The sequence below is a fragment of the Oryzias latipes genome, chromosome 23, assembly GCF_002234675.1.
Source record: "Oryzias latipes chromosome 23, ASM223467v1".
NCBI lineage: Eukaryota > Metazoa > Chordata > Actinopteri > Beloniformes > Adrianichthyidae > Oryzias > Oryzias latipes.
In genome coordinates this window covers 4561233-4577153 of record NC_019881.2, presented here as the reverse complement: position 1 = coordinate 4577153, position 15921 = coordinate 4561233, and the positions used below count along the sequence as shown (strand labels likewise).

At 46.0% G+C, this 15921-nt stretch overlaps 1 protein-coding gene and 2 non-coding genes across 4 annotated transcripts; all 3 read right to left on the bottom strand.

Annotated features, from left to right (window-relative positions):
• Positions 1–2858: 2858 nt before the first annotated feature.
• slc25a3 (solute carrier family 25 member 3) lies at positions 2859–12288 on the bottom strand. Of its 2 annotated transcripts, none has more exons than XM_023952115.1 (8): positions 12226–12288; positions 11610–11789; positions 11062–11186; positions 7396–7575; positions 5404–5585; positions 4952–5124; positions 3442–3552; positions 2859–3164 (listed from the first exon to the last, which is right to left on the bottom strand). In XM_023952115.1, exons 2-8 carry the CDS (start codon positions 11755–11757, stop codon positions 3004–3006), a joined length of 1080 nt encoding a protein of 359 aa, XP_023807883.1. In that variant the 5' UTR covers positions 11758–11789; positions 12226–12288; the 3' UTR covers positions 2859–3003. The 2 variants fall into 2 exon arrangements, with proteins under 2 accessions (XP_023807883.1, XP_023807884.1); XM_023952116.1 differs by lacking the exon at positions 11062–11186 and adding an exon at positions 10418–10542.
• Positions 3232–3417, bottom strand: LOC111946977. The gene has a single exon (XR_002872843.1). It is a non-coding gene; the product is annotated as a small nucleolar RNA SNORA53 (small nucleolar RNA).
• LOC111946976 lies at positions 5180–5366 on the bottom strand. Its single transcript, XR_002872842.1, has one exon. It is a non-coding gene; the product is annotated as a small nucleolar RNA SNORA53 (small nucleolar RNA).
• Positions 12289–15921: the final 3633 nt, after the last annotated feature.

The window sequence follows — 15921 nt, the reverse complement described above, 5'->3', positions numbered from 1 at the left end:
GAACCAGGCAGGAAGTCCTCCAGAGGACTGGTACCTTCTCCAGTCTTAGGCTCATATTAAATATGAACATCATCACCTCACAGAGCTGGTCTGCAAAGGTTTGCGTAAAGATCCTCGTCCAGAAAAGGATTCATTTGCGGAATCCTATAGACTGTTTGACACAATCAACCAGAACATTGTAGAGCAGCTGTCATGCTGCTGTAAATCATATATCTGGTAGAATCCAGCAGTCAGTAGTGGTGTACCACAGGGCTCTTTGCTGGGTCCAAACATGCTTCCATTAGAGAACATTGTCATGCAGCTTAATACACATTTCATCTGTTTTGCTGATGATATTCAGCTTTACTTATCAAATTAACAGGGACTTTCTCCCAGTTTACAAGATTTCACGCAAGACTCTGATCAATATTTTTGCTAAACTTTGACTTGAACACTCACCAAACTCACCCACTCAAAAAAATGATGACATCACAGCTGGAGAAGCAGTCAAAAATATGAATGGGGCCAAAATCTCTTATGGGGCTCATAAGCCATATTTTCAAGATCAAATGAAACGTCTGGGATATCCAAAGGACTATTTCAAATTATTATGGGATGACCACATGACCTCCAGATTAGAGAATTAGGATATTTTCAAATTTCCGAAAAACTTTTATATTCACGAAATTTCAGCCAACTCAAGTCTGCACCAAAGGAGACTTAAGTTAAAGTTTGTAGATTTTTGCGACACCAGCGTGGCGAGCCCCTAAAATTGGCATTCCGCTGTTGCTTGAACGGTCTTCACCAGAATGTTGTAAAAATGTAACACAACAATTACACAAATCAAACACAAAAACTCTCTGCTGCCAAGGAAATCCAAAAATGTACTTTTGCAGATTCTTTTAAAAGTTATATGGACCTGTTCGTGACCCCCAGTCGATCAAAAAATTAAAATGGTTGTCATGGAGACAAACCAACAGAAAACCTGCCCTTTTGAGTGAAGTGGTTTTTATGGGGTCAGATCAGAATCGGCTTTAAGTGAATGGAAAACCAGATTGTTAGCAGTTTTAACCGTTTTAAACTCCAAAGTACATATGGTCATTTGAAACTTGAAGTTTAATATTTTTAAATTAAAATGTCATTTTTTTTATCAACATTTTAATGCTTCCTTCAAGTTTGTTATTTTTCACATTTTTAATAATTCCTTCAGGTTTACAGTGTGTACTTTTGACTATAAAACTATTTTCAAATTTTCCATTTTTTGTTACAAGTTCACAAACGTCAATTTTCCAAATGTGCAATCTGTTTTTTTTAATTCACATGAAGCCGATCCTGTTTTGACCCCATAATCATTTGTAAAGAATAGGTGGTGTTCAGCTCTGATCAGGGAGCCAGAGTCGGTTTGGGGCCTAAAGCCCCTCAGCCACTGACGGCAGGAAAACAGGGGGTAACGGGGGGCTGGCGAGGGCAGGTAGCACCTGAGGGCCGAACAACAAAGCTCACAACTTACAATAGTCTGACAGAACTTTTCATTCACCGATACCAGAACAAAGGGGCCGCTGTGTGGCAGACTTGGTTTTGGGTTCCTAGACCCAGTTCATCAGTATCCCTTGTGCTATCATAGGCACTTTAAGGGTCATCTAGACCCACTAGTCAGTGCTCTGAACCTTTTTTCTTCAATGATTTGTGATCTTCACTGGTGTCCATGGATTACATGAAATCTTTCCATCTTTATCCACCTTTGTCATGGTAGGGAGAACACGTCAATGTAAGGGGGGGGTCATCTAAGATAGCACAAGGGTTAATGTTCTATTAAGACAGTCAACACGGTATGTGGAAAACACACGACAAGGTGCGTCTATCACCACAAGATGACTGCCTCACTGCCCTGAAAATTGTGTTTACAACATCCACTTTCTGTAAGTGTAAAGCTACGTTCACTTCGCCCTCAGAAGGAGGCGTTCAAGGGGCCTCTTCCAATGAAAAGTCTACGTGTGCTTCAGGCTTTTGCATTCAAAACACAGGTCGTTATGCAGGTTTCTACAGTTGTTTTCAGGCTCTACGTACAAAACCCGCAGCTGTTGAATGTTAAACCAGGTCATACTCAGACCAATCAGGGACTCTGCTTTGGTAGTGGCGTCTGGATGGCGTTCCTTCAAACGAATGAGGTTTGTGCCCGGCTGGAATTCAGCGATGCCAAGTTTTTCAAATGAAGAATCCTCTCATTGCTCGTTTTTGTTTGAACGCGCCACAGGCCAGGTGCAGAGCTAGAAGTTGGTGGTGAGGTGTTCTGCAGGCGAGACAGGGGTTCGGCGTGGAGGTGGACCACACCAACGACCATCTTGTCTGCCGTGGTGAAACAGACGGCGTTCGACAGGAATCTGCGGATCTCCACCTTGAGGTAAATCACGTGGCGTATCCTCGGACGGCGCTTTACAGTCAGTCACATTCAAAGTGATGGCGGCTCTGCTGCCGAACACCGGCACCTTTGACCACCAGGAGCTGCGTGGGGTTCAGCGTCTTGCTCAAGGACACTTGGGAACCAAACCTGCTATCTGATGTGATTTATGAGTTGAAAAGGACCAACCAGATTTTAGTTTGGTGTGTATGAGATTCTTTAATTGAAGTTCACATCATTCAGTTGTGTGTGAACGTTAAGCGGCGGTAGTGGTGGTGGTGGTTGGGGGGGGGGGGGGGGGGGTCGCTGCGTTCCTCAGAGTCATCACAACAACGAAACTCTGAGGTAGAATCAAAAGGATGGATTTTCTTTATAGGAAATTGATCATTAGACCGTTGATCCAGAAAAATGGGGCACAGAAGCGGCTTCAGTGAGGTGTTTGCAGGCGACACAGGTGGACGGACGAACAAAAACCCATCAGGAAGTTTCCAGAACATTTTTATTAAATCTGCATGTTCTAAGGATCAGTTTCTACAGGAACACCCTCTTCTGTCCTCAGACCCTGCAGCACGCATAAATAAAGCCTGGTGGTGGAGGGGCATACTCAGACAGGTGTGGGGGGGGCTTCAGTCTGTCAGGCCCAGCTTCTTCTTCAGGGACTCTGGCATCTCGGGCGGAGGGGGGCGGGGCAGGCGGAAGTACACCTTGACGGAGTCGTAGATGAACCACTGCAGGGCGGTGAGCGTTCCGATCATGATGATACGGGCCACCAGACCCTTCCACACACCTGAGACACAGAAACACCCCCACGTGAGTCTCACACCATGACCCCCCCCCCCTCCAGAACAGTACTGTGTGTCCGTCCTGCAGCCTGGCAGCACCGGGGGCTCGCCCCGCCAAGGCGGGGCAGCCGGTACCGCGGGAGGGGCTGCAGGACAGGTAGACTGCTGTGGCACGCCAATGACTCAAGCACCTCCGACTGTGCAGCCGCAAAGCTGCTGGGGGCTGCGCCCCCCAGAGGTGGATCTAAGGAGCGTGCGGCTCTGGACCGTGGCGGTACCAACCTTTGGGCCCGAGCTTCTTCAGGACCTGCGCGGCGGTGCTGCCCTTCTCCTTGTTCAGCACAGACACCACAGAGTCGGCGGGGTGGGACACGATGGCACAGAAGACCCCAGCTGTGGAGAGGAGAGCGCACGAGAGAGAGAGAGAGAGAGCGCACGTGAGAAAAACTGCAGACGCTGAAGGCAGGACCGGTACTTACAGAACCGGGACACTGGAGCCAGATCCTTGTGACTACCGTGACTCTTCACCCGCCTTAGCATTCTGGTTGTGTTAACTGATGTGTAGCGGTTTTAAAGAGGAACACGACGCTCCGTCCGAATGTCCGTCTGGTTTTTGTAAAAGTCCCAAACAAAGTTGGGTGGAAGTGTCGCCATGTCACACTGCGTTTTTACTTAATGAGAAGATTTTCAGTTAGTGTAGTATCAATAAAAGTTTGTTTTACTGATGCAAACAAATCAGGAGTTACAGGTAAATTATCCAACACATTTCTAATAATGTTCCTAACGTGTTACAACCAAATTCTAGAGCTACTGTGAACGCTGGTAAAGTCTGACCCACTGAAGGATTCCTCTACGGCTGGTTTTACTAAACTCCAAACTTATTTTTTTCATTTGTAAAATCATTTCTAGTTGTTTTTAGTTATGATTGTGCAGTTTTTAGCCAAAATCAGAAAAGACTTTCGCCAAAACATTGTATGCCCAGCTGTATTAGTACATTAGAAATACAATTCTGGTTTGTGGGCTGGACTGTTGGATCTGAGCAACCCTGCCCCTCCCCCTCCCCGCTCATAGCCCCAAACTAGCATTAGCCGCGTAAAAATGATAACGGCTAGCATTATTGGATCAATCCAGCCGTACAGTTTTGAGCCAGAGGCCGGCTCGGACCTAAGCGTGGGCGGGCCAGGGTGGGCGCCGTGGGGGAGGAGCAGAGAAGAGAGACTTTGGTACGCCCATTTCAGTAACTGCATCAACAGTCTGAGCTTTTTCAGGCATCCAGCTTCCTGATTTAACAAGATTTGAATGAAGCGGTTTGAAATTCCTTTATGCAGCAAGAACATGGTGAGAACATCAGACGATTTTCATCAGAGTGGGTCTCTGATGCGCCTGAAGCTACATTCACATCGGCTGCAGCAACTCCTGTCCAAGCGTCCTCCTTCAAACCTGCGGTGCAGGCGTCCGTGTTCAAAATCCTCCTGTTTATGCGGCGCTACACAAATTTGAAGCCTGCTTTCGGGCTCTGCCATGCGGTGTTCAGTGCACGCTGAAAGCTAAACTGTCGATGGTTTAAACCTCAGATTTGGTAGTGACGGGTGAATGGCGAATGTCAAAGAGCGTTTGTTTCTACAGTGCTGAAGGATAGAGTCCAGGTTAGATCTGCACATTTCTGAATTTGGACTTTAAAATGTAAGAAGATGGATTGTTTTTCCGTCTAAAACCAGCAGCCTGTTTGTAGATTTTTTACATGCATTTTAAGCGAACATTTCTTAAATGTAGGTCGTGTTTTGAGACTCACCGATGTATCCGGCCACGAAGGTGACGACCAGCTGCTCGCCTTTGCTGCACTCGCTGCGCGGTTTAGGAACCACGTACTTGTAGAGCAACTCCACGGTGCGCTCGAAGCAGGCGAACTTCATCATGGTGTAGGGGATCTGCCTCATCCAGAGGGGGACCACCCCCTTATAGAAGCTGCAAACACAGAACCGCTGTTGAGAACCAGCTGCACAACCTATGTGTGCGTTTGTGTGTCCGTCCTGCAGCCTGGCAGCACCGGGGGCTCCCCCCGCCGAGGCGGGGCAGCCGGTACCGCGGGTGCGGCTGCAGGACAGGTAGACTGCTGTGGCACGCCAATGACTCAAGCACCTCCGACTGTGCAGCCGCAAAGCTGCTGGGGGCGGCGCCCCCCAGAGGTGGATCTAAGGGAGCGTGCTAACATCTGAGAGGGTAGTAGGTAGGGGAGACACTTACGCCCAGATCCCCTCCTCTGCGTACATCTTGGGGACACACTGCCGGAGTGTGTTGGCGTAGCCCGGCTGGGTCTGGATACGGACTTTGACCGCCTCCATGGGGGCCAGGGCGATGTCGGCAAAGAACTCTGCGCTAGCCGAGGCGGCCAGGTACAGAGATGTCCTCCACAGGTATGTGTTCTCCTACGGGGGGGAGGGGCAAGGCAGGTTCAAGTACAATTTTACCGGTTAACTCAACCACAAAACCGTTTCTGAACCAGAACCACGGTCTGCAGGTCCAAACAAGGAGGTTGGACCTGCACCACATTCTAAACAACGAAAACAGTGGAGACTAGGAGTGAATCCATTCATCCAATCAGATCCAGCTGTCTGAGGCAAGATGATGATCTGATCGGATGGACCCACACCTTTATAAAATCGTTTAAAATGAAATAAATCGATTAATTTGACGTGGGAAAATACCATCACACTATAAGGTAAAAATGACCAGAAACTGATCAGTCCATCATTCCAGTCCAATTTGCGGAAACACAGACTTTAGCAAAGACATGTGACCATAAAGTGTGCTAGAATGTTCCCTTTGAGATAATTTAATGTGGGAAAACTGGGCTGAACTTCGGGAAACTAAAGTGTGAATGGATTTGACTTTCATTCTTGTTTCCTTGTTTGTTTGGACACATTTCGTTTACACTTGAAGAAATCCGAGGAATCTGGGAAACTTCACCTGCACTGTTCAGTACCAGGTATTCATCTCTGAGTCACACTGGTGGAAGTTTTGGCTGAAGATCTTTAGCTGAGAAACAGACCGCTTTCACACAGCAGTAGGGGTGCAACAAATCACAAAACTCCTGGTTGGGATCATGCACATACAGGGCCTTATGTGCTTGAGCACCTGCCTTTTTGCCTCATATTAAAAAGGTCCCTAATAATAATATAATACATAATAACTAATATTGTCCTGTTAGAGATGCAAGAAACAAAGTCCTACATCATCTTTTCGAACCCTTTTTTGTAATACAGGGGTTCTGAGACGCCACTTCCGTTTTTGCAGCTCCACTCGGCAGGGAGCCGCCACAGAGCGAGCGAGAGCGGGAGAGAGAGAGGGCGAAAAGAGAAACTGCTGCTCCAGAACTGAAGGAACGTGACAATGAAGGAACTTGAACTGAGAGTTCTGGTCTAACTAGTCACCGTCCACTGATTTGATTAGCTTAAATATGGTTATATTACGGTCCAGGAGAATTATCAATTCTGATTGGCTGATGAGTGTGCATTAAGTAAGGGTTAATGGCCGACGAAGTATGCATTATCACTTTTTAACGCACGCTGCGGAAGCCTGAACTGTCCAACGGTTGCTTCCGCGGCGTGCGTTAAAAAGTGATAATGCATACTTCATCGGCCATTAACCCGCTTATACCATAGTCACTTACAAAAGAAATAAATAGTAACCAATTTTTAGTCCTTGATTCTTGTTTTTTCTCCTCTCGTGGGTGCCGCCCATTTCATGACGTCAACCTAGAGCCGGCCTCAGCAGCGTGTCTGCTTTTCGCCCCTGAAAACCTTGGACATCTGAACTTTTGCAAAGATGGTTGTGCAGATTGCGTGTTTTAAAATAAAAGCATTTAGCCGATCACCGCTAGCTCCGTGGAGAAAGTGGGCGTGTGTTAGCCTGGGGGCGGAGCTGGCAGCAGACTCCTCCTGGAAGGGGCTGTTCCTCACTTTGTGATTTCACAATGTGAGAACCAAGTCGTTTTCATGGATTGGGAGGGGCTGGTACCCAGATACCACTTTGGTTTGTTTAAGTGAGGAATAAACAATATTATCAAACTTAAAAGCTCATAAAGTTGATTTGTCATGATATAGGCCCTTTAAGTTAGTTCCTGAAATGTATCATGTAGACCAGGATTTTGCGGTTAACTGAATAAATATGCTTAGGGATGCAACCATAACAGGAGGAAGTCCAGACCTCTCCTAGAGCCATGGCATGTGCGCTCACCTCTCCCAGCAGATCACTGTACATAATCTTGAACACTTCATAGAAGCCGAACTTGCAGAGCCCCTGCATGGAGTAACCGATGAAGGTGGGGGCCCAGCCCTTGGCCAGCCCTCTGACCCCATCCTCCCTGACGGTCACAGCGAAGCCGTTCCCGATGCTTTTGTATTTGTCGGGGTTCACCTGGGGGAGGAAAGGCTTAGTCACTGAGGGAAATGTGTACTCAGTTACCTGGGTAACTTCTGGATTCAACTGTAGTCCGAGTAGATGGGGGTGTCATTGTACAGATGATTGTTTATGATCACCATCCTTCAGCCACACAGACCAACAAGGGAGGGGTGCATTTATCCTGCTCCATCCTTGATCGTAAAAACTTTGGACCAAAAATATCTGATGTTCAGATTGGTAACCAAATAACTTTGATGGTTACTTTATTCTCTAGTTCTGATTTAGATATTGTTTTCATTTCAGGTTGTAGAAATAGTAACAGTAATACTTTCAAGTGTTTGTACTCTTACTCGAGTACAACTTGACCATTTGACTCCTTCAGCTTGTGAACGGATCCACCTGATCCAACAGATTCATCCGGCAGGAAGCCTGAGGCCCGTTTTGTGTTTCCTATGAAAGTGAAGCAAAGTGGGGAACATTTCGGAGTAGTAGAAGCCCCCCCCACAGAGAAGAAGAAGCCTCTAAACCAGGGCTCTGCAACCTCATTTACCCCTTTACTGTGACTCTCTTGGTTCTGAAGAAAAAGAAAAGTTCACACCAGGCATGTGGTTCAAGAGCACGCTAAACGGGTTATCCATACGTCACTACTAAATCTTCGTCCCTGAGTGGTCAAAGTTCAACTAGTTTAACTGCCAACGCATGGTAAATGGCAGCACGTTTTACACAGAGCCTGAAAACGGTGCCTAGCTATGAGTGAACGCGAGAGTTTGAATCGCTGAACCCTGAATGCGCATTCGTGTGCGTTTACATACTTTTAAGTGGAAGTGGCCACTTGAGTGCGCATTGCGGAGAGTGGCCTGGGCGTAGTTTCACTCTGCGAGGCTTCTGACGACAGTACCCATAATGCTCCTGACGACAGTACCCATAATGCTCCAGACGACAGTACCCATAATGCTCCAGACGACAGTACCCATAATGCTCCTGACGACAGTACCCATAATGCTCTTGACGACAGTACCCATAATGCTCTTGACGACAGTACCCATAATGCTCTTGACGACAGTACCCATAATGCTCCAGACGACAGTACCCATAATGCTCCTGACGACAGTACCCATAATGCTCTTGACGACAGTACCCATAATGCTCCAGACGACAGTACCCATAATGCTCCTGACGACAGTACCCATAATGCTCCTGACGACAGTACCCATAATGCTCTTGACGACAGTACCCATAATGCTCCAGACGACAGTACCCATAATGCTCTTGACGACAGTACCCATAATGCTCCAGACGACAGTACCCATAATGCTCTTGACGACAGTACCCATAATGCTCCTGACGACAGTACCCATAATGCTCCAGACGACAGTACCCATAATGCTCCAGACGACAGTACCCATAATGCTCTTGACGACAGTACCCATAATGCTCCAGACGACAGTACCCATAATGCTCCAGACGACAGTACCCATAATGCTCCAGACGACAGTACCCATAATGCTCCTGACGACAGTACCCATAATGCTCTTGACGACAGTACCCATAATGCTCTTGACGACAGTACCCATAATGCTCTTGACGACAGTACCCATAATGCTCTTGACGACAGTACCCATAATGCTCCAGACGACAGTACCCATAATGCTCTTGACGACAGTACCCATAATGCTCCAGACGACAGTACCCATAATGCTCTTGACGACAGTACCCATAATGCTCCTGACGACAGTACCCATAATGCTCCAGACGACAGTACCCATAATGCTCCAGACGACAGTACCCATAATGCTCCTGACGACAGTACCCATAATGCTCCAGACGACAGTACCCATAATGCTCCAGACGACAGTACCCATAATGCTCCAGACGACAGTACCCATAATGCTCCTGACGACAGTACCCATAATGCTCTTGACGACAGTACCCATAATGCTCTTGACGACAGTACCCATAATGCTCCAGACGACAGTACCCTATAATGCTCTTGACGACAGTACCCATAATGCTCCAGACGACAGTACCCATAATGCTCTTGACGACAGTACCCATAATGCTCCAGACGACAGTACCCTATAATGCTCTTGACGACAGTACCCATAATGCTCCTGACGACAGTAGCCATAATTCTCCAACAGTATCGAGCTTTTCGGCTTCACGGTTTAACAAAGTCAAACTAAAACATTTTGGCAGATTTTAGTGAGCCTTTTATCAAAGAAATCAGTTTAAAGTCAGCAAACAGAATTCTTACTTGAGGCGCTTCCGATTATGAGACAGATTTTGAACAAATTCAAGGATTTAAGCGCATTAGGTCAAAATATATGGTAAGGGTCTCTTAATTAGCTCTGATTTGTTTTGGTACTGAGATTTACATATTTCTGGCTAAGATGTACCAAAAACAAAACATGTTTATTTTACATTACCTACTACTACATTCACTGCATTGAAATGATTTGATTGACACAGGATGTCTTATTTTGAAAGGAAGTCATGTGAACCTGTCAAAAGTTATAAACTGTGTCATGCACAAAAAAAACAAAAAAAAAAACTGTCTTTTTGTTTCTGTTATATTTATGCCAAAAACTATAATTCAGTTAAATTCAACATAATAGTAACCCTAAAATACAAATCCGTTTTATTTTTTCTAAAGTCAGACTTTGTTGCTCCTACTGGGTTGTTGGGGAGAAATCAAAATGAAAGTGTTGAAGGTTGCAGATCCCTGACCCAGAGGGCTGGACCTGCAGTGCTCAGGAGATTCCCGACAGGAAGTCTGTTTATGTTGACTTCTGGCTGGTCTGTTCGGGTCAAAGTTTCCCCTCACACCTGCTGAAGGAGAACCGGTCTACATACACACCTGCAGTCTGCACTTGACCAGGTCGAGGGGCACCACTGCGGTGTGCGTGAGGCCGCAGCTCAGGATGCCACCAAAGCCGCACAGGGCGTAGTACTTTGAGGAGCCAAACTGGCAGCTGACATCCTCTGTGGCAGAAGGAGGAACACACATGCAACATGCAGGGTGACGTGCAGCACAGGACAACAATCACAGAGCGGAGCCAACCGATGGAAGCGCCGCCAAGGCCCGCGCGAGCGCTTCCATGGGTGACTCTGCCAAAAACATGCCGATGTTTGATCAGGAGGCTGGAAATCATTCGTAGATGCATGTTGGGAGTTCATCGGAAATTTTCCAACAAAGACAAAACACAGAGTCCTGTAGGAGTGATCTGAACAAATCAGCAGGATTTCATCACAATTATTACAATCATTTCTGTTGCTCCAGACTTTTTCCTGAACTTTGTCACATTGTTGACCATCGGCCTGCCTCCTACACAGCTGACATGTCGTCATAATTAACACACAGGAGCACTGATGTTCATTCATGCATGGAGTTATGATCACTGCAACCAATGTCGGGTAAATCATAAAACGTCACCAGAGGGGATCTGATGGACCTTCATGCATGGTAGGTGATGGAGGTTGTGGGGGCGCAGAGAGACAGACCTGCATTCGGCATTTGACCAGATCGAGGGGCACGACGGCCGTGTGCGTGGTGCCACAGCTGAGAATGCCACCAAACCCACACAGGACCAAATACTTCTGAGAGCCGAACTCACAACTGTCCCCCTCTGGAGAGACAAAGGCCACACCGGGTCAGACACAAGAACCTCCTTCATCTGGAAGGTCAGCGACCTTCAGACTCCTGGTGTAACCTGTAAGCAACTCCAACCGATAACTACCCCCTACAGTGACATTCATGCGGGGTAAGAGCCACTGCAGGAGTGAAACCTGGAAGAGCGGTTGCTGGTTCCGCGTCAGCGAGGACACAGCTTTGCCCTTCTCTTGTCCTCCACAGGAGCCGCTACAGGCCCGCAGGCCCGGACTCACTGCAGTCTGAATCTAACACCCCCTGATCGGGGTCCCAGAGGTGTCCGTCTGCGTCCGGACTCCCCACATTATCCACGGGCAACCAGAGAGGCGAGAACCCCGCAAAAAAGATCGATCACAGCTCCACAGCTAATGTGGCTAAGGCTAGCAGGACGAAGCGTTACCGTCTGCGGCGGCGGCTGCTGCCAGAGTGCGGCTCCTCCGTCCCGGCTCAGGCTGGCTCTGTCGGGGCTCCTCCACCTTCTGCAGGGAGAAGAGCGGCGCGCTGAACGGGTTGGCCCGCGCCAGCTGCGTCAGTGAGGTCGGGTACATGGTGGTGTCCTGCCGCCGGCGGAGCTACGTTGCTGCAACGATCAAGCAGACAGTTAGCCGGAGCTACTAGCGCGCCCCCGTCACACTCTGCGAAGAGAACCGAACTGTGGCGGAAAAGCACGAACTCAGAATACCGTCACGTGGAGTAAAGCGCGTTAGACGTGTTGTCTGGTTATCCAGGAACTAATCATCTAGACTTGCTAAAATAACACATGCATCATAAAATATGTGTGAAGGTCAGGCACGAGCCATCTTGGAGTAAATTCGCCCCAGTCCCGTTGAAAGTTTGCTTTCCTGCAGATGCTAATTCAGAAGCTAGGCTAGCTCAACCAAAGGCCGCCTCTGCCCCAGCCTCAGAGGTCAACACGCCTCGTCGCTGACATTTCTAGCATCGTGACACAATCCATCTACCCATACATCCCATATTATACCCGAACCGACATGTTTTAGGCTTTAAAACGCACTCACTCTGTCCGTGTCTAAGATGGCGCCGCCGCTGCGCTGACACCGGCTATTCGAGAGGCTTCTTCTTCTTCTTCTTCTTGTGATTTTATTGGCGGGAGGCACTAACGTGAAGGTGCATTACCGCCACCTACTGTGTTGGAGTGTGGGTCAGAGTGGGGATTACCTAACCAAATGTAACTTAAAAAAAAAAAAAAAAAAAAAAAAAAATAATAATAATAATAATAAACTAAATTCTCCTCAATAACCTAGTTCTTTTCAAAAAACCTATAATCGCACCATTGAAATTCTCCTCCCCTCCCAAAAGCTTCTTTAAAGTCATTTGCTCACCCTCTATCATCCGTACCCTACTTTCCAGTTGTCGTCTTTCCTCCCTATACAGTTCACACTGACATAGCACATGCTCCACCGACTCTTCCCCTCTCCCGCACTCACACAAACCAGTTGGATGTTTCCCTATCAAATGCAATGTATTATTTAAACCAGTGTGTCCCATCCTCAACCGTGATATTATGCAGCTATCTCTGGTGTTTACTCTGACATTCATACCTCTCCCTACTCTGTCCTGAATACTAAATAGATGTCTTCCTTTCCTCTCCCTTTCCCATTGTGTCTGCCATTCTTCCATAATACGCCTCCTAACAATTGCCCTAAATTCTGTCCTATCTAATGGAATTTCCATCTCTATTCCCCGTTTCAATGCCCTTTTTGCCAGGAAGTCAGCCATTTCATTTCCCTCCACCCCCCTATGTGCTGGTACCCACATGAATCTGATGTTTATTTTCAAGTTTGCCAACCTGATCAAACTCTCATAAATTTCATATAAAATATCTGATCTGCTCTCAGAATTGTATGACTTCAGAGACATCAAAGCTGACAATGAATCTGAACAAATTATACCATCCCCAATTCTGTTCTGTTCTAGCCAGTGTAAACTATATGATATTGCCAACATTTCAACTGTAAAAACTGAAAGATCCTTTGACGTCTTAACTCCAACAGATTTGTCCAATGTAGGGATACAGAAAGAAAAACCAGTTCGCATTGTTGCTGGGTCTTTAGATCCATCTGTATATATGGGTATAAATGAAGCATGGGCTGTGTCTAATCTGTCTGCTGTTAACTCATCCCAGTTTCCCTTCCCTTTTCTATCCTCCATTGTTCTATGGAGATACAAATCCACTTGCGCAGTTGGTATTCGAGAGGCTAGACGACCTCGCGCTAAATCAATTCGTCCTACTTTGACGTCACGACAAGCTGTGGGCGGGTCCTTTTGCCTCTCTGTTCAATGAAAGAACGGCAATGAGCTGTCAATCAACAGAATCCCTCCAGTCACCGCGGTGACTGAGGTGATGTGGGCGGGGTTTGTGAGGACGTTGGAAGGTTATTTCCTCAGAAAATGACTGCTTTCTTTATCAACAAATTTAGCAATAAATACGTGTTTTCACGTTAAATGTATGTCTGATCAACAGTTAACACATTCTATAGATAGCCAGAACCACCTTTAATTCCATAAATATGGTTAACCTTCACACTTTTGACGTCACGCTTTTTAAAGGGTCAGTGTCCAGATATCTTTTTAATCACCGCAAACTTTTAGACAAAACTTACATGGGAAAAAGTGCTATTTGTTGGTACTTTCTTTGTTAAATTACTAAGTAGAACAGTTTAAGAACAGCCTTACAAAAAATAAATTATGTGCAGTCTGTACTAAATTGTACTAAATTTATGCAATGAAAATTCAACTTGCAAGTTAAAAGACAAATAAAAATTAACAGAAGGGATAACTATGTATCATATGCTGTAGGAATTGACAATAAAACTGATAAAGCTTTATTTTCGCTCTGGTGATGATTGTTACCACCCAGGTACGACTGTCTCGTCTAAGATGACTGAACAGTCATGCTGGTGTTTAGACTGACAACAAGTGAGCATGTGCACAAATTAGGGTAAAGTTAAAGGGTTTATATACTGCTAAATCAACTTTTTTCAGCTTTTAATTGTATGAATGATATATCTTTGTGGAAAAACAACCCCAAAAGTGGCATTTTGATCCATTCTCACATCACCTTATGAGCACCAGCCCCTCCCAATCCAAGAAAACGAGTTGGTCCTCACATTGTGACATCACAAAGTGAAGAACAGCCCCTTCTAGCACCGCCCCAGGGCTAACACACACACACCCACTTTCTCCATGGACCTGAACGCTTTCACGTTTTGGACAATATGCATCCATCTTTGCAAATGTTTGGATGTTTTTTGTTTTTGTGAGCGAAACGCAAACACGCTGCCTAGGTCGACAGTAGGTTGTCATCATGAAAGGCGGAACCTCAGAGATCAAGTCGTCTGTCTTCCAGGTGGGAACATGAACTGCGAAAATAGGTCATATTTCATGAAGACATTGTTTTTTAGTGTGCCAAAGGTAATATATTATCATACATATGGATATAGTTTACTCTCAAAGGCTTACTTATAGCATGAAATAGGCCCTTCAACATTTAAGTTACACAAGTAATGGAGTTTGAAGTACTTGAAGACTTTCTGAGGAGCCGTCTGAGCTGAAGGGAACATGCTTGCGTCAGATGGAGTCTTTCTGTATCTTCAGTAGTTTTCTACAGCCAGAGATGAAGCTGAAATACTTTTGATTGATGTTCCAGGTGCAGAACTGCTGAGCTGTCAGGATGAGCTCTTCAGCTCCGGTCAGTATAGGGTGACCAGATCTTAGCTCACATTGGAGAATTCCATCTTACAGTTTTGCTTGGCACACTGTAAAAAGACGCAACACCTCAAAGCAACACAAGTTGGGTATAAAGTAATTCTTCCATTTTGCCACTTCTTTATTATCGGGTAGTTGTTCCCTCCAAAATGACCAGATTTAAATCCTTGTAGCTGCATTTCTGTGACATAGGTAGTTTTCTTTTTCAGGTTCTTTCATGTTTTATGGTTTGTTCTTTGTGAAAAGGTCACTCTGGCCATTGGTGCCAATTGTATCCACATAGTATGTTCCACCAGCGACAGTTGGATGAACTTGGTGACATCCCTCTTGTCCCCAGAGGACAGCGGTTGGGGCTTTAGCTGCTTTTTTATTCAAAATGCAGGACAGAACATGATTTTGAGTGACATCTCATTAAGTAGAAGGAATGTGAGATAACTGGTTCCCCTGGGGTTTTCTTCAGCCTTCTACAAGGGGAAAGACATCCTCCTTGCACTAAAGCACTGCAGTGGTAGCATGCCCATGTGTGCTCTCCTTCAAAAACCTGCTTCAGAGCCCAGCAGCTACACTGTGGTGAAGGTTACCGTGTCTGGATACTTCAAAGTAAATGCTGTATTGCATGTGAGATTATTTTAATCCCTTCAGCACATCTATGCTGTTACAGGTTAAATTAAAACTTGCAGACACCCCATTCTGACCGCGCCATCCTGGTCAGAGACAAATCCATGAAAAACTGCACTTATTTCAAAATGTCAGTTTATCTGTTAGTTTTATCCCCATAGCAACCATTTCAAATTTTGATCGCCTGGGGGGGACGAACAGGTTTATGTTATTTTTAGAAGAATTGGCAAAAGTAAACTTTGGGCTTTCCTTGGCAACAGAGATTTTTTGTTGACCACACCCACATTCCTAATATGGTCATATTGTATGTTACATTGTTTCGTTCAGTTTCAATCAGGGATTCATGCATTACATTTTCACAGTATTCT